General features: G+C 38.5%; 2 protein-coding genes across 3 annotated transcripts in view; one reads left to right on the forward strand and one right to left on the reverse strand.

The window, feature by feature from the left end:
- LOC113071342 (muscarinic acetylcholine receptor M2-like) overlaps positions 1 to 18,264 on the forward strand; it is a 62,301-nt gene extending 44,037 nt beyond the window's left edge. Inside the window, exons 2-3 of one of the 2 annotated variants that reach the window (XR_003280079.1) lie at positions 265 to 2,311; positions 18,246 to 18,264. Coding sequence is in view for 1 of the 2 variants with exons in the window: in XM_026244705.1 (XP_026100490.1) it covers positions 311 to 1,789 (1,479 nt within the window). In the remaining variant the exon portion in view is untranslated. Of the gene's footprint in view, positions 1 to 264; positions 2,814 to 18,245 lie in introns of those variants that run through there. The other variant, XM_026244705.1, reaches the window with a different exon arrangement.
- On the reverse strand, positions 6,379 to 12,922 carry LOC113071343 (pleiotrophin). Its single transcript, XM_026244706.1, has 4 exons — positions 12,788 to 12,922; positions 10,533 to 10,706; positions 9,117 to 9,275; positions 6,379 to 6,898 (listed from the first exon to the last, which is right to left on the reverse strand). Exons 1-4 carry the CDS (start codon positions 12,897 to 12,899, stop codon positions 6,843 to 6,845), a joined length of 501 nt encoding a protein of 166 aa, XP_026100491.1. The 5' UTR covers positions 12,900 to 12,922; the 3' UTR covers positions 6,379 to 6,842.
- Positions 18,265 to 18,817: the final 553 nt, after the last annotated feature.

Genomic DNA, 18,817 nt, shown 5'->3' on the forward strand with positions numbered 1-18,817 from the left:
CCCAGGTTAACTCATATTTCCTTGAAATAGGATTAAAATATACACTTTGCTTCAAACTGTGACGTCACGGTAAAGTTTTGATGGACTCTGTGTGCAATACAATCATGGATAAACTATGTTCATGAGGGATTGCACCATGCTACTGCCAATACTAAAATAAATTCATGTAAACTACTAAATTGCATTGTTTGTCCCTTTTTTGGTTTGGACTCATTCATAATTCATAACTTGCAACATACTAAATCTCATCTCTCTTCTATGTAGGTGTCAGAGGTCATACATCCTGGACATAGTGAACAGTGTGGACGCCATGGACACAATAAACTTCACCTCCTGGAACACCTCTGAGGGCAACGAGACCCTGGAGACGGTGGACGAGAGCCCGTATAAGACTGTGGAGGTGGTGTTCATTGTACTGGTGGCCGGCTCACTAAGCTTGGTGACCGTTATCGGGAACATCTTGGTCATGCTCTCCATCAAGGTTAACAGGAGCCTGCAGACGGTCAACAACTACTTCCTGTTCAGCCTGGCGTGCGCTGACCTCATCATTGGCCTTTGCTCTATGAACCTGTACACAGTCTACATTGTGATTGGATACTGGCCGCTAGGCCCGGTCGTGTGCGACTTGTGGTTGGCGCTGGATTACGTGGTCAGCAACGCATCAGTCATGAACCTGCTAATCATCAGCTTTGATCGATACTTTTGCGTCACCAAGCCGCTCAGCTACCCAGTGAAGAGGACGACCAAAATGGCCGGGATGATGATCGCGGCGGCTTGGGTTTTGTCCTTCATCCTCTGGGCTCCAGCTATCCTGTTCTGGCAGTTTATCGTTGGCGGGCGCATGGTGCCAGAGAAGGAGTGCTACATTCAGTTCTTCTCCAACGCCGCGGTCACTTTCGGCACGGCTATTGCTGCTTTCTACCTGCCCGTCATTATCATGATGGTGCTGTACTGGCAGATATCCCGCGCCAGCAAGAGCCGCGTCAAGAAGGACAACCGCAAGCCATCGGCAGGCAACCTCGATGTAGCCCCCTCCAATCAGATCCGTGAAAACACAGCCAACAATCCCACCAACAACAACCTAACAGCTGAAGAAACAGACCGAGGACAGACCCAGCTAACAGATGACGCCGCCAACCAACACGATGCCAAAATCCAGAACGGCAAAGCGCCATCCACGGCAAGCGGAGAAGCGGAAGATGGAGGACGAGGAAACTGCGCTCTCACGGAGGAGAAAGAAACCTCTAATGACTCCACCTCTGGCAGCGGCGCAGCAGCCAATCAAAAGGATGAAGCAGCGCCATCTAACCCCGTTGATAACCAGGCTCCCGCGCGACACCGCGCCAAAGCTGGAGGCTCCAAACTGACATGCATCAAGATCATCACCAAATCGCCAAAGGGTGACTGTTACGCACCTTCGAACGCAACAGTGGAGATCGTCCCGTCCACCGAGAGGCAGAACCAAGTGGCGAGGAAGATCGTGAAGATGACCAAGCAGCCGCCCAAGAAGAAAAAAGCACCACCCTCTCGGGAAAAGAAGGTGACGCGCACCATCATGGCCATCCTGGTGGCGTTCGTGGCTACTTGGACGCCTTACAACGTGATGGTCCTCATCAACACCTTCTGCTCCAGCTGCATTCCCAACACGGTGTGGACCATCGGATACTGGCTCTGCTACATCAACAGCACCATCAACCCCGCTTGCTACGCCCTCTGCAACATCACCTTCAAAAAGACCTTCAAACACCTGCTGCTCTGCCAGTACAAGAACATACGCTCGGCCCGATGAGCAGTAACGTGTGTGCATGCGTTATATTTCACATGTGTGTTCTGGTCACAAAGATACATGTGTGGATGTGTTTGTATGTGTGGAAAGATGCAGTAAAACAGCAATCATAAATGGAGATTAGACCATAAGAATCCTCCATCCTTTATAGTTTGGCCAATTTGACTCGTTGAGCTATAACACTTTTCACTATGTTGTAAAAAGGTGCATCTGGGCATTTATGTGATTGCATTTGTTGTTTTTATATATATATATAGCACTTTACATACGCATAGAGGTGATGCATGTCACAAAAGAAGGAAAAGAAATGCTTAAATATTTGATTTATGAACTAAAAAGTTAAAAAACTAACCAATACAAGCGAATAGATGGTGTCTGAACTATTCAATACTACACAAATATGGGGACAACAGGGCTGACTGAAGATCCAAACCAAACGTGTTAGAGCTTCAGTATAAAATCACACCTGTATATATGTGTATATAATCATGTACTGTATCCGTGTTGTGTGTGTGTGTGTGTGTGGTTGCATGACTGTGCACATGTGAGTTTGTAGCTAAAGTCAACATGAAGCCTGTTTACTTCTGTAACCCGAGTGAAATTCATATCTTGATTTTATTTCGATCGCAAAGAGTGTTTTAATAATGTGCACCAATGAACCGTGCAAAATAAGACCAGAAACATGCATTAAGGAAGCAAACGGCTCGTGTTGACTTTAAAGCTTCAATAAATGCAAGCATCTACGATGACAGTACGACAGACTGCTGGCTGCAGGTTCTTGTGTGTGTGTGTGTGTGTGTGTGTGTGCTCTCCCTGAGCAATAAGAGGGATGAAGAGGCTCTCCGGTGTGCCCGTATGTTAAAGTGGATGAGCTTTGAGTGCTCGGGGTCTCCAGGGATGCAAATCTAAACCTTTTAAAGTGAAGAGACGCGCAGGATGAAGAGGCTCTCACAGACACGCAGACATTAGCATCCACCTCACCTCTGCTTTGCATTTACACAAAACAGTTCACTCACGCTTGGGCAAAGAAAAAAGGAAAACACCAGCTACGTGAGCGCTAATTTAGCAGACACTCCAAAACTGGCTTGTGCAGCTGATAAAAAAAAGATTAAAAGGCTGAAATGCTTTCTTATCGCCTCATTGTAAATGACATGCCTGACACGTCCATGTGTGTGTGTGTGTGTGTGTGTGTGTGTGTGTGTGTGTGTGTGTTTGATCACCTCGTCAGGAGGTTTGATATGACTCACAGGTTCTTGCCTTGTGAACTTAAAGGGCTACAGTACATAAGCTTCATCGCCTCATTACCAAACGCCAAATCAACATTAGTTGTTTTTTGATTCATTAAAACAGATTAACAGCATCCCTGCTCAGAGCAGAGGATCATGGGAAATGTCAGTCAATCAATGACAGCAGCAGCTCATAAATTTGACAGTGATGCATGCTGGGGGAATAAAGCTCGTGTGTGCAGTGCATCAGACAGAAACTGTAGCGATTAAATGTACCGTGGTAATGAAGTTTCAATCAAAATACCACAGTCACTGTTGTAATGTAACACAAATCTCATTCAAACTCTCCAGAGGATCTCATTTGGCATTTTTCCTTCGGATATCATCATTGTATCCCTGGGATATTAGAAAACTCTGGTTACAGAAGGTCGCAGAGAATTATACTGCAATGCATATGAACATTAATCATCTGATTCACACATACACATCTGTTTTGTTCATATCTCATAACATATTTCATCTGTTTCCAAATAATGCATGGATTTATTTTTTAGCACAATCCCTCCTTCGTGACATTACTTTGATGTATTTGACTTAATTACAAAATACAGTATGCAGCAAGTATATTGAAGTACAGAGTGGTGTGTGTGTGTGTGTGTGTGTGTGCTGGAGGTCAGAGGTCGTGAGAGATGCGCGCTGGAGCTGTGTGTTATTAGTTGCGAGCAGGACAGATAGCACAGGTGTCAGTGAGAGTTCGGTGCGTCCCGTCCTGTAACCCCAGCCGTAAATGGACCGGTGCTGGTGTGACACACACTCAGTGTCCTCCAGCGAGGGATAAGCCCTGAGAGTGTGTGACGCCAGATAAGAAGAAGCACAGTCAGTCACATCCTGGAAAAAAGCCACGCCATCCCCGGGGTCAGTGATGCCACTTGTTACATCAACAAATATATACTTATATTCTTACCTTTGGATGGCTAAAATCCATTTAATCCACTTAACTGACTGATTCCAGGACTCTTTTCGCTAGGGAAGCAGGTTCTGCCTGGTTTACTGAAGGCCCTTCCTCTGATTGTGGAGAGAGCCAATCACAGTTTAGAGTTCTGGAGTGACACCTGGACTGGCCAATCAGATTGTCAGGCCAGCTACAGCCATCCGATACACACTGCCTACATTGTTTTAATCATACATGTGTGTTCAGAGGTTCATCTTTTATCATCATCATCATCATCATCGTTAATGACAGCACAATTAATATTAAAGGGCTTAAATGTGTTTTCTAATCTGTTTAAGTTTATAAAATGTATTGAAATCTCTATACTAGTGTGTAATGTGGCTGTTGTTTATTAATATTTTGTTAAAAGAAATTGTGTGCATGTTATTGTTTGTTGTTAGTTTTGTGAAAGACAGATCACTAATGTGTGTGTGTGTGTGTGTGTGTGTGTGTGTGAGTGACCTTGAGGTGTGTGTGATGGTGTGTGTTTTCTAAGGTAAACCCCTGGAGCACCTCGAGCCACTTGTGTGTGTTTTCTAACATTGTATGTAACATTATTGTGTGTGTGTGTGTGTGTGTGTGTGTGTGTGTGAGAGAGAGAGAGAGAACCCAAATCTATCGCGTGTTGATGGTGGTCAAAGGTGAGCGGCTGCCAAAGACACACAATTATCAAGACAAACAAAGAACATATAAAGAAATACTGAGACGCAAACTTTATCAGCACGCTAATGCTTTTCTATAACATTTTTTAAATCAATGTGCAAAGATTCTATATAAAAGATGTAGAGTTGTTCAGTCCGGTGGATTCAAGCACAGAAGAATCAAGCCGTACATGAACATTAACCAACAGAGACTCCAGACTTATGGAAGTCTGTACACTCGCAAACGTTCTTCTCGTGGTTTGATTATGGCAAGTTTGAAAAAGGAAGACATCTAAGCAGCGAATATATTTCACACATGGTACAATAATGGTTATAAAACATTTATTCAAATTATTATTTAGTCTTTAATTATATGCTCAAAACATTAAGTATACATCATTCATGGAACTTTGTTCAGAAATGTTTCATTTGGAATGTTCATTTTCAAGTGTTACTATTTTAGAACATTCAAATGTAACTGTTTGCAGAATGATACATTGGAACATTTCCTTAACATTCATTAAACCAGGAAACATTTTTTAAACATTTTTTAAACAGTTTTGAACAGTCTTACGTTCAGAAATAACGTTCTCATAACCTAATGGGAATATTAGCAAAACATTGTTCACTGGAGGATCGTAAGGATTTATTAAAACGTCTCTTCTGCTCACCAAGGCTGTGTTTATCTGATCAAAAATACAGTATAAACACTAATATTCTAAAATATTATATATTCTATTACTTCAGTCTTCATTGTTTAAAAACAATACTTTTATTCATCAAGGACACATTAAACTTCTCAAAAGTGACAGCAAACAGATCTATAATGTTATAGGTTTTCTCTTTCAGAGAAAAGCTGTTCTTTTGAACTTTCTGTTCATCAAAGAATCCTGAAAAAAAAAAAAAAAAATATATATATATATATATATATATATATATATATATATATATATATATATATATATATATATATATATATATTAATGTTTGATAATCAGAAATGTTTCTGATTTCTGAAGATCATGTGACACTGAAGACTGGAGGAATGATGCTGAAAATACAGCTTTGATCACAGGAATAAATTACACTTCAAAGTATGTTCACATAAAAAAAGGTTATTTCAAATATTAATAATATTTCACATTTTTAACTGTATTTTTCATCAAAAACGCAGCTTTGGTGCACAGAAGAGACTTCTTTCAAATATGTGCTTGTGTCAAGTATGTTTCTGGTCGAAGGCAGAGCACAGTGGACTTGAACAGAACACAAGTCTCTCGTGTGTGTGTGTGTGTGTGTGTGTGTGTGTGTGTGTGTGTGACGCTGGACCCTCCTGGATGCACCTGTATACCAAAAAAAGGCTGTGTTAAGATGACGTGTAAATACTGGGTTTGGTTTCTCTTCATTACTGCCGTGCATCACGTGCTTCTGTTCTGAGTCGTGGCTTCCATCCGTAGACGTGTGCTTTGTTATCAGCTTAGCGTTTGTATTATACTCTATAGTCTATATGTGTAGCACTGAAGACATGTACATACACGTGTTTATTAATGAATATGAATGTTATCAAACTTTATTAGGGCAATGGTGACGAACGCTGATGAAACATGAGGTGTATTTAAGATTTTCTGTATCGTGAGATATACTTTTGGAGACGAGTTCTAGCAAATAAAGCTGTTATGATGAATAACTCGGCTGTTGTGCTCATTTCAGCATTTGGGGAACAAATGACACGAGAAATATAATCAACATCTTTATTTTCTGGAAATTGTGTTACATTTATTTCAAGTATTAGTATGTTTTTATTCCGTTCTCCATCAGGGCTGAATTGAGAACTTCAACTGTCTGAATTTGAATTGTGGTTCTGAACAGGAAGCGGAATTCTAATTAGAACTTTTAAATGATACATTTCTTTATTTCTCACTTCCTGTTTGTAAAAGATGTTACAGTAACATCAGATGATATTAATACATCATTCTGAATTTTTCTTTTCTTTTAGTGGAGGGACGTTTCATTTCCTTCAGTGATCTGAAATTGCTGGTACAACATTAGAAGTTTCAGCAGAAGATTTTAGTCATTCGTCTGTTTCTTTGATCATTTCTGAATTATTCTGTGAGCTGTAAATGAAAGCTACAAACGATCTAAAAGGACTGTGGAGTAAATAAGGAGCAGCATCGTCTCAGAGGAGCAGAAGAGCTTCTCCTCTAGTCTGTCGGCTTTCGCTCCTTCTTCTTTCCTTCACGTTTTGGTTTCTGTGAATCTGTGGGGAGAACAACAGACATCAGTCTCTCTCTCTCTCTCTCTCACACACACACACACACACACACACACACACACACACACACACATGCACACACAAATCTCTTGAAAACACATCAACCCAAAATTTAGGGACAAAAAAAAGAGAAATAACCTTTTGCTTAAAGAAAATGAAGCCTGTTTCATGCACATTGAGACAGTTTTGCATTGTGACAATATTTGAATGGCATTTGAAGACATTTAACCCTGTAATCTCTGTTCCATTAATTATGGAAGATACATTTAAATATTTTCAAATATTTAAAACTTTTCCGTTTTCTTTTTTTTAAATAATTTTCATTATGATTTTTACCATTTTACAGTATTTTATTTTATATTACAACATATTTAATTTTTTAGAATTAAAATAGCTTTATTTTGTATTTAAACTATATGAAATGCTACTGTAATCTAAGAATACATTATTTTACCATTTAACAGTTTTTTTTATGAAAGTTAGAATTAAGATTCAAAAATGTAAAATAAAATTAATTTATTATTTAAAATGAATTAATCAAAAATACATTTAAAATTAAAATTTTTATTCAAATGGGTTTAAATGCTACGGTGATCTGTAAATATTTTATACCATTAAACAGAATAATTTTTTCCATTATTTATGTTTTCAATTTTTGCATTATAATTTGAATAAAAAAAAATTATTTTAAAATGTAAAATACTTTAGATGCTTAGAATTTTCAATTGTTTTAAATATAAAATACTTTTATTTATATCAGTATAATATACTACTGTCATCTATAAATGATTTACCATTCAATTTAATTATTTTATTTTCCATTACTGCAATTGTGTGTGTGTGTGTGTGTGTGTGTGTGTGTGTGTGTGTGTGTGTGTGTGTGTGTGTGTGTGTGTGTGTGTGTGTGTGTGTGCGTGTCTGTGTTTTCTTTTGAGGTGGAAAATGTAATTGAGACTTTCAGATTTTAAAATGATGCTCTTGGGAGATTAAGACAAATTTCTTTTGATTAGGCTGAATTGTTGCCAACATTTATTCATTTAGCAGATGCTTTTATCCAAAGCGGAATATAAAAGGCACGAGGGATTCATCAGCGGGAGACAGTAGCAGTAGAAACACTTCATAATAATAAGAAGCACAGACGAGGACAACAACACTGTGAAACCCTCACATGTATTAAACTTTAACAGAGACTTTAGAATCTCCTGGAGCTCGAGAAAGAGAGAAAGAGCTAAAAGATCAATATTTCAGAGTAAGTTTACGAGTCCTGCGGTTCAAAACACAGAACTGTATACTGTGTATAAAAATAATACAAGAATATCTGCAGCATACTGTACAATAATGGCAAACATTAGCACATTGCTGCATGCTAATGTGAAGATACGTCCAAAAATAAAAACGGTCAAAACTGTTTTTTTTTTCATGCACTGGCCAGTTTTTGGGCTAATTTACTTTTTATAGCGTCTTATTTCAGACAGGATGGGGGAATAAAACATCAAAAAGCACATTTAAGGTTTTTCAGATTTAATTCCAATACCTTTTAAAGGCTTTTTCTCAAAATAAGTTTTTTTACTTCACACACACACACACACACAAAACTTTAATTGTACACCGGTTTTATTCCTCTTTATATTCTGAAGGGTATTACAGAGGGTTCAGTTTGTTGTTCGGGGTTTTATGCAACATTTTATTCCTAAAAACATGGTGAAAATGCATGTTTCCTGTTTGCTGACAGCATTTTTATGATTTATGGAGTGAGAAAAAAAGAAATCCAAAGTCGCCTCTATAAAATTGAATTGCTATCTATGAAGAGTTTTTAATGAGGGGTTTATATATCATAGAACATTTGCAACATTTGGTTAATAAGGCATTTTATGTTGACAGTATATTCTGATTTATTGAGTAATAAAAAGAGAAATCCAAAATCAAGTCAACAAAATGAAACAAGAAGTTTGAATCAATGTTCAGATCTCTGTAAATGTATGCAAATGAATGCATGGTTAATTAGATAATGCATTGCATATTTCAACACAACAATGCAGGAAGCTCGTAATACAAAGCAGTGATTAAACTAGGAAATTATAGTAATTATCATTTTCACCCTATTCACCTGTGGTGTCGTACTTTAACGTGAAAATGTTTTTAGCACTCCAGTTAAATCAGTTGATTTATTTGAGTGCATGTCTTTAAGGCTGTATTCTTGTACCTTGAAGCTTTGTCTTGGGTTTGCCGCAGGGTTTGGTGATGCTGACGGTGTTCTGGCAGTCAGCGTCCATCAGCGCTCGCTTCAGCACACCGGTGCGCGTCTTCATTCCCATGGTCGAGTCACACTCTCCCCACGCTTCGAAATCATACTTACACTCACCTGCAAGACACAAAAACCCACAGCTTGATTTTGAGGAGTTCAAATGCAACACAGTTATACAAAACTACATGCATAAACAGGTTCAAAGTCGACATGAATGTCTTAATAGATCTGGTGTTATTGTGAAGGATTCACCAATACATGTTATTCTGAAAAAAAAAATGTGTTTGTCTTCATAATCTTGGAGTAGTTTTCAGCTGCCGTCTCCAATCCCTTTTCAACCATCTGTCATACGGAGAAACTTTTCACCACTCAATATATCTCCCAAAGTTTATAGATTATCCAGTTTCACTTGGAAAAACATCAGATTATGGAAGTAAAACAGGTTGTGGGCTACACAAGCGACAAGAAAACACAACCCAGACTACATTAAAAACAGGTTCACTTCCAGAGTTTGTTTTGCGAGGTGAATTATTGGCTGCCGAGAGCATGAGACCTTCAAAATGCAATTTTACACGATAAACAATTTAGGAACTGTGTTGGGTTGGAACTCGGTGGCTAATGTAAAATCAGGATCCTGAAGCAAAACCAACAGATCTATGCTTTCGTTCCTTTATCTCTCGTCTCATCTCATCTTTCATTCTTTCTGTTCGTGAGTTGGAGCGATTTCTCTCGGTCTCTGCCGGAATGGATGGGGGTTAAACTGCTTCAATCAAGCACAAAATTGTCTCTAATGACATATTTAAAAGGCAGGGAGAATGCAATTACATGCAGCAGCCCTCCGGCTGAATGACCGCTGAACAGAGACCCTCAAAAATTAGGCCGGGGTGAAATAGTGCCCTTATAACTCGAGAGGAACAATTCTGCACCAGACTTCAGCATTTCGACACTAAACTATTCTGTCACGGCTGCTGAACTACACAGAAATACACAGAGGATTCATCACTCAACGTTTAGTGTGATCATGTTTTATTAAGTCTGTGATTTCTGATGTTCTTTCAGAGTCAGATAGTCTTGCACATTCCCAGAAAGAGACTTAGAGAAAACACAACACCGTTTCAGTGTTTGTTGATAGTTTATGTGCATACCTACAAATCCAGAGGGAAGGTGGCATATGCTCTCTCACACACACACACACACACACACACGCAGTTGGATTCTGCCAGCTTGTTTCTGGCTCTCACTGCATTCGTGTCATTTCTGAGGACAGAATTCTGTGAGAATCTCCATCTTGTTACTCCACAGTGCTGGCTTATTTACCTTGAGCTTTTTGTGTGTGTGTGTGTGTATGCAACCTGTGTTTGTGTGGCTTCTCACCTCCAAACTGCTTTTTCCAGTTGCAGGGGATTTTACAGCGCTGGGTTTTGATGGTCTGTTTACAGTCGGTGCCGGTGCGTGTGCCCTCTCTGGTGCCCAGGCCGCAGTCACCCTCGTGAGCCACACACACGCTCCACTGCCACTCGCCACAGTCCGATTTACGCTCTTTCTTACCTGTCAAAGTGAGAGCACACACAGTTTCAGATTGCACCTCAAAATTGTATGTATGAGAGACAGAGAGAGTGTGTGGGTTGATCTAGAGCAGTGAGAAGTGACTGAACAGTGTGTATGTGGATATATAGAGCACTGTGGTGTAAGAAAAAGGCGATGAAGACGTTGAAGATCTTGATAAAGTTGTTTATAGCAACAAAGCAGTGTACATGTAGTATCTTGGGTTCAATGGAGTCAGAATGAACATCCTAAATTCAAACCTTTTATACATTTTCAGTTTACTAACTTGTCTGAGGTGGTTCTCGGTGTCACACACTATCACCAATTGGTCACCACTTGCTGAGGATGTGATCATCCCAAATGATCTTCAAACTAAATAACTGTTGACTTTCTTCTCTATAATAATTAACCCATTTTGGGAAATAAGCGTGATCACACATATTGTGAAGTGAAAGCTGGGTCCAGGCAGACTATAAATTCTTACAGTGGGAAAATATTGTGCTAAGAAGTATTCAGAGCAGTGTGAGGAAATAGAGCGGCACTGGTAATTGACAGTGGAGCATAGGTTAATCTATAATTGCATAGGTAATATAGAGCAGTATACGATAGTACAGAACAGTATGAGTTATATGGATCAGTACTGGGAAATATAGAGCAGTGTGGATTACGAAGAACAGTACGGAGTAATGTAGAGCGGTGTGGATTAATAAGAACAGTACGGAGTAATATAGAGCGGTGTGGATTACAAAGAACAGTACGGAGTAATATAGAGCGGTGTGGATTACGAAGAACAGTACGGAGTAATATAGAGAGGTGTGGATTACGAAGAGCAGGTGTGGATTTCGAAGAGCAGTACGGAGTAGTATAGAGCGGTGTGGATTATAAAGAGCAGTATGGAGTAATATAGAGAGGTGTGGATTACGAAGAACAGTACGGAGTAATATAGAGCGGTGTGGATTACGAAGAACAGTACGGAGTAATATAGAGAGGTGTGGATTACGAAGAGCAGGTGTGGATTTCGAAGAGCAGTACGGAGTAGTATAGAGCGGTGTGGATTATAAAGAACAGTACGGAGTAATATAGAGCGGTGTGGATTACAAAGAACAGTACGGAGTAATATAGAGCGGTGTGGATTACAAAGAACAGTACGGAGTAATATAGAGCGGTGTGGATTACAAAGAACAGTACGGAGTAATATAGAGAGGTGTGGATTACAAAGAACAGTACGGAGTAATATAGAGCGGTGTGGATTACGAAGAACAGTACGGAGTAATATAGAGCGGTGTGGATTACAAAGAACAGTACGGAGTAATATAGAGAGGTGTGGATTACAAAGAACAGTACGGAGTAATATAGAGCGGTGTGGATTACGAAGAACAGTACGGAGTAATATAGAGAGGTGTGGATTACGAAGAGCAGGTGTGGATTTCGAAGAGCAGTACGGAGTAGTATAGAGCGGTGTGGATTATAAAGAGCAGTATGGAGTAATATAGAGAGGTGTGGATTACGAAGAGCAGGTGTGGATTTCGAAGAGCAGTACGGAGTAGTATAGAGCGGTGTGGATTATAAAGAGCAGTATGGAGTAATATAGAGCGTTGTGGATTATATTGAGCTGCCTGGGATAATATAGAGCAGCATAGTGACATAATTCATTAATTTGATAAAGATGAAATAGACTAATATAGCGTAATGTAAAGCTGTATATGTGATACAGAGCAATAAGGATGATACAGAGAGCAGTATTAGAAATAATAGATTATGGGGTAATATAGCGTACTGTGGGATAATATAGAAGAGCAAGAGGAAATTTAGATCTGAATGAGGGTGATATAAAGTAATACAGGGAAATATCAAGTCATAAGTGGTGATATCAAGCAGTGTGGGATATTGCAGTTCATTGAGAGGTAATAGAGAGCAATGTGGGCTAATGGGGTATTACTGAGCAGCATTGGGTAACACAGACAATTAAGTGGTTATGCAGAGTAGTGTAGGGTAAAATATAGCAATATGTGACAATACAGAGCAGTAAGGGTGATCTAGAAAACTATGAGATAACAAAGCAGTGTGTGGTCATGTTCTGATACCTTGTCTCTCTGTTTTTCCACCATCTGCCAGCGTCACTGTGACAGTCAGGAGGGCCAGTAAAGCCAGACACACCCACTGCTGCTGCATGCTGGGAAAAAAATGAAGGCACATTAAGTGCGTGGCTCATAATACAACAAAACAAACCGCATGCAAAAATCATTCTGTGAATACCTTCTCTCTCTTCCTTTCAGTCATTCTCTCTCTGTCTCTCAAGAGGAAAAGTAAAGGTGGATTGAATAATTAGAAAGCAATTTTATCCAAAACGCCTGGCTGCATTTCAGTTACAGTAGCAATGCAGCCCATCGGCGACATCACCTCCATTTCAATTACTCAGCCTCCCTCTTTTCTTTTCTCTTCCTATTTCTGGTTGGCTGGTTTCCTGCTGTGCCCATAAGCATTGGTTTGCTGGACTTTTTTTCCTAATTCTGGCTCATGTTAAAGATGCTCAGCCATTTTCTCTCATGGGGTACATTTCACAAGATCTGTAAATTACATGTCCAGGTCTAACTGAAATAAAATGAAGACTATATTTAGAAAGATGTATACAGTTAAGCACATTTACTCCAATTTTTCATAATCTGACATCATTGCTGTGATGAACTGGAATGTATTTATACATCATGCTAATATCTGTTGTACTGCTTGTTATTAATGCAGATTTTAATTAAAACACTTGTATTATGGTAATGAGAATGCAATAAGAGTCACCACTGAGAATTACAGCAAAAGGAAAAAACACCCAGATGCATTACAGTAACAAGCATTCTGGGACAAAATGTGCTGAAATGTCATGAAAATAAGGTCAAAATATAACCAAAATGTATTTCAGTCAGATGGCCTAAACCTGCCAATCAAAGACTAATGAGTCATGACATATAACGCGTTTTGGATCGTTAAAATATAATCTGCCCTCCAAACCCTGATTAGCAACACTGCAAGTGACGGTGTGATATGGGATTAGCCTGAAGTGATGTGACAGGAGCACTGAGATTTGAGGACTAGAGTCAGTCAAAATCAATGCTCAAACGTCAATAAAAATGATTTATCAAACAAGATGCAGAACTGTAATTGACATGTAAAATTTAATTTCAGCTCATGTGTTGACTGGAGTCTGATATTTTCCCAATCCTACAAGACCGATATCATGAATATCTTCACGTTTAACCTCCACAGACGCTAAAGGAAGTCCACTATTGTCACAAGACAAATGACTCATGCTTTCTTACAAAACCCCACCGAATGAAGACATGGGGGGGGGGCAGCCATGTGTGTGTGTGTGTGTGTGTGTGTGTGTGTGTGTGTGCGCACTGAGTTAGATCATTGATCAGTGTAAAAGCAGGAGTGAGAGAGTGACAACGTGATCCAGAGTGAAACACACACACACACACACAGAAGAAAGCTGTACTCGTCATTCACAATTGACAGATTTCAGTAAGCCTGGTGCATTGACTCTTAAAGGGACAGTGCACCCAGACAGCAACTACTGTTGTCATCTACTCACCTTCATGTCACACAAACCTCTCTGATTTGCTTCTGTAAAACAGAAGCATTTTTTTGTTTTTTTGTTTTGTTTTCATAAAACGGAAGTGGATGGTCAGCCACAAAGCGGCATTAAAATGTAGGCCTATTCCTCACATAAAGCTGTCATATCTCACAGATGCTCTTCTCTGTAGGAAGGCATGTTTTCAAAAGCGCTTTGACTGACAGATTTTTATCCGCGCTGAGTCTGGCTTTGAGAGGAAATCTTCATGCTTGATCCAGCTACTCTGACTCAGACCCAAACACGGATTTGTTGTTTTTAGCGATCAGGGGGCGGAGCTTAATCAGAACCTGTTAGAATGCAGAAATGCAACGAGATGATCTAGAGAAGCCGGATAAAAGACAAACCTAGAGAGGATGAAATGAAATCTTTAGAGGAATGAGACTGAAAAAGCAGAGTCAGTATTCACTCTATTGCTTTAACGCACAAACCTACTTCTGCCATTATTCAGTTTATTCATGCCTCCTACTCGGAACATTGTCAGAAGGTTCTTGAAATGTTCTCTCAAAGTTATGAACAAATGTTGTCCCAGTTAAGCTAAAAGAGTATTCATGTTAGTTATCTGTCCTAGAAACTCTTATTTATACATCAACCATGCAACGTTTCACTTCGGCCGATCTCTGGGTCTGGTGGTAGCACTTTTTTAGCTTAGCTTAGCATAGATAATTGAATCTGATTAGACCGTTATTATCAGGCTCAAAAATGACCAAAGAGTTTCGATATTTGTTTTACTTAAAACTTGACTCTTCTGTAGTTCCATCGTGTAGTAAAAGACTTTAAAAGTTTTAGAAACTCTTTGGTCATTTTTGATCAGACTCAATTATGCTAAGCTAAGCTAAAAGTGCTACCGCCAGACCCGGAGATTGGCTGAATGGATTCATAAATGGTAAAACTCAACAGTTTAACTCTAGGGGAGTTGGGAAACGAGGCTATTTTATTTATTTATTTTTTAAGTGTAGTGTTCCTTTAAATGTCATCTTTTTAAAAATGTTACTGTTTTAAAACATTCCGACAACATTCAAAAGTAACGTTCTCATCTTTGCAAAATCATAAAAATGGAATGTTAACATTCATGTAACCCCCTAAAAAGTTTTAGAACATTTAAAAAAAACAACATTCCGAAACAATGTAACTTGATAGAAGGAAAATGTTTTTGTTTGCTGGATCTGAGCTCAAAGAAAAAACATCTGGAAATTATGACAATGTACTTTTAATACGTGCTCATCATTGCCTCAACATGACTTGAAGGCAGCGTTTGCTATATGTGAATCGTTAACACTTTCTCTACACAGAATTCCTTCTGCTGTTAACACACCAAACGATCAACAGGTTCGCTTTTAGAGAACAATAAACCTGAAAGCGCTATGTGTGAATCTCTGTTTCGCACTGAGCTGCTTTATTTAGACGCATTTATAGTCTATGAATCAGAGACGTGCTGCGAGCTGTGAATCTATAAACACAATATAAATATTCAGACTGACAAACAGTGAGAAAGACAGGAAAGCTGCTTTGACATGAATCACAGACAATTGTGCATCTGATCACTCGGTCACACTGTAATCTAGATGTACATTATTAACTACGATTTTTGTAATAATGTGGAATCAGTAACAGAATACAAAGGTTGGTAACGCACATGATTTGAGGATCAACTGATGTCTGTCGGGCGACACACACATGCACACACTCAGCTTTAACACTTCAAATCCCTGAGCTGTATGCAGCGAGGAGTCAGTACTAATAAATCCAGACGCTAATGCTACGGGTCAGAGCTCTGCTCTCAGTAAACACAAGCCATAAGACACAAATCAAACAATCGGATTCATGAGAGAGAAACCCTGTGCAGACAACACTAAGCCTGCAGACTTACACACACTCAGACAGATGGATAAAGCCCAGGGTCTCTGATAAACCTGCCAGACACCTGTAATCCCAAATCACTTTCACACAGTTACACACACACACACACACACACAGCTCATAGCAGGAAAAACCCATCTCAAATGGAAAATAGATGGGATGTGTGTGTTTCAAATCGACTTTTTGACATTCGTGTCTTTCCATGAATTTCACTCCACAGAAAAGTTCAGCCTGAGGGACAGATTATTGATACACACACATACACACACACACACACACACACACACACATACAGACACACACACACACACACACACAGACAGACAGAGAAAACATCGTTCAGGATATTTCATCCTCAATCGACCCCGAAACACACCAGGATTTCTGTGGTTTTAAAAGAAGTCTCTTCTTTGTGAATAAAAAAGTTAAATATAATAAATATAATATATAAATATAATATTTGAATAACTGTAATGTATTTCTGTGATGCTCCGCTGTATTTTCAGCATCATTCCTCCAGTCTTCAGTGTCACATGATCTTCAGAAATCATGAAAATATGATGATTTAATGCTCAAGAAACATTTCTGATTATCATCACTGTTGAACACAGTTGTGCTGCATCATATTTCAACGGAAACTTTTTGCATTTTATTTTTCAGGATTCACAGATGAGTAGAAAGTTCAAAAGAACATCATTTATTTTAATACACACTATAAATGTCTTTTCATTGTTGTGTAATGCATATGCATGTTGTATAATATTATTTAGACGTTAGATGTTGGATTGTCTTGTGAGTGTTTCTCGGGCTGATGACAGATGGTGCGTTTGGAAGCAGGTGCGTGAATAAAGCAATTACATCCAAAATAGAGCAACCCCCACACACACATCTTTAAAACACGGCCAGCGTCCAGGGCTTCTGAAAGTGTTATCCTGGTTGTGTAAAATCATTCCTGCCCTTCCCTGTAGTATTCATCAGTTAATAGAGAAGTAAGGAGAAGTAAACTTCTAAACACAAGGCCGAGAGCCGCTCACACCTGCAGTAGATCAGTATATATATACACACACACACACACACACACACACAGTACAGACCAAAAGTTTGGAAACATTACTATTTTTAATGTTCTTGAAATAAGTTTCTTCTGCTCATCAAGCCTGCATTTATTTGATCGAAAATACAGATTTTTTTTTTTAATATTGTGATATATTATTACAATTTAAAATATATATATATATATATATTTTTTTTTTTTTTTTTTATTATAATTTAAATGATTATTTATTTCTGTGATGCAGAGCTGAATTTTTAGGATCATTATCACATGATCCTTTAGAAATCATTCTAATATGATGATTCATTATCAAAGTTGGAAACCGTTCTGCTGCTAAATATTTTTCAGAACATGTGACACTTTTTTAGGATACTTTGATGAATAAAAAGTTTTAAAAAAAATTGTTTTTAAAATATAAATATTTTGTAATAACAATATACACTACTGGTCGGTAATTTGGGGTCAGTAATTTTTTTTTCATTCTTTTTTTTAAATAAAATCAATACTTTTATTCAGCAAGGATGTGTTAAATTGATAAAAAAAATTATATATTATTAGAATATATATTATTCAATTTATTTATTTTTTTAATAAATGCAGTTCTTTTTACCCTTTTATTGATCAGATATTTTAGCCAGCAGAACTGTTTCCAACACTCATAATAAATCAGAATATTAGAATGATTCTAAATGATCATGTGATCGACTGATGTTACATGTGACACTGAAGGCTGGAGGAATGATGCTGAAAATTCAGCGCTGCATCACAGGAATAAATACTTTTTTAAAAGTATATTCAAATAGAAAACTATTCTTTTAAGTTGTAATAATATTTCACAATATTACTGTTTTTTCTGTATTTTTGATCAGATAAATGCAGGCTTGATGAGCAAAAGAAACTTCTTTAAAAACATTAAAAATAGTAATGTTTCCAAACTTTTGGTCTGTACTGTATATATATATATACATGTGTGTGTGTGTGTGTGTGTAAGTATGTGTTTGAGTGTGTGTGTGTGTGTGTGTGTGTGTGTGTGTGTGTGTGTGTGTGTGTGTGTGGGTTTTAATGGCACAGCTCCCTCTTCAGGCGTAATAAAATCCCTAAGGCAGGAGAAATAGTGGTCTGTTTTTAACACACTATATTCATAGCAGATGCCTCTCAGACAGTTTGCTAAAATCAAGCAGAGACCGTCGGTGTAAGACCAGCCTTCATCACAAACACACAATCTACGAAAGACAGAGAGCGAACGAAAGCCAATTCCTGAAATTCAGAGAAATGCATCTCTTAGAGTTTATTGAGCTTGACAGGCTTTCTACGGCTGTTTCTGACAGCTCTGATTCTAGCTTCTAGCCTTCACACACACACACACACACACACACATCTCCAGTAAGAGCTCGGCTCACCAGTATTTTTATGCTTGATTGCACTCAGAAACGTCAGAAGAGTTTTTTCTCAACAACTTTGGTGTTTTTTATTTAGCTCAGTTAGCAATTCAACAATCTCAGCGTCTGCAATACACACACACACACACACACACTCACACACACTCACACACAAACTCACACACACACATACATA

This window comes from Carassius auratus, unplaced genomic scaffold (assembly GCF_003368295.1).
Source record: "Carassius auratus strain Wakin unplaced genomic scaffold, ASM336829v1 scaf_tig00007156, whole genome shotgun sequence".
Classification (NCBI taxonomy): Eukaryota; Metazoa; Chordata; class Actinopteri; order Cypriniformes; family Cyprinidae; genus Carassius; species Carassius auratus.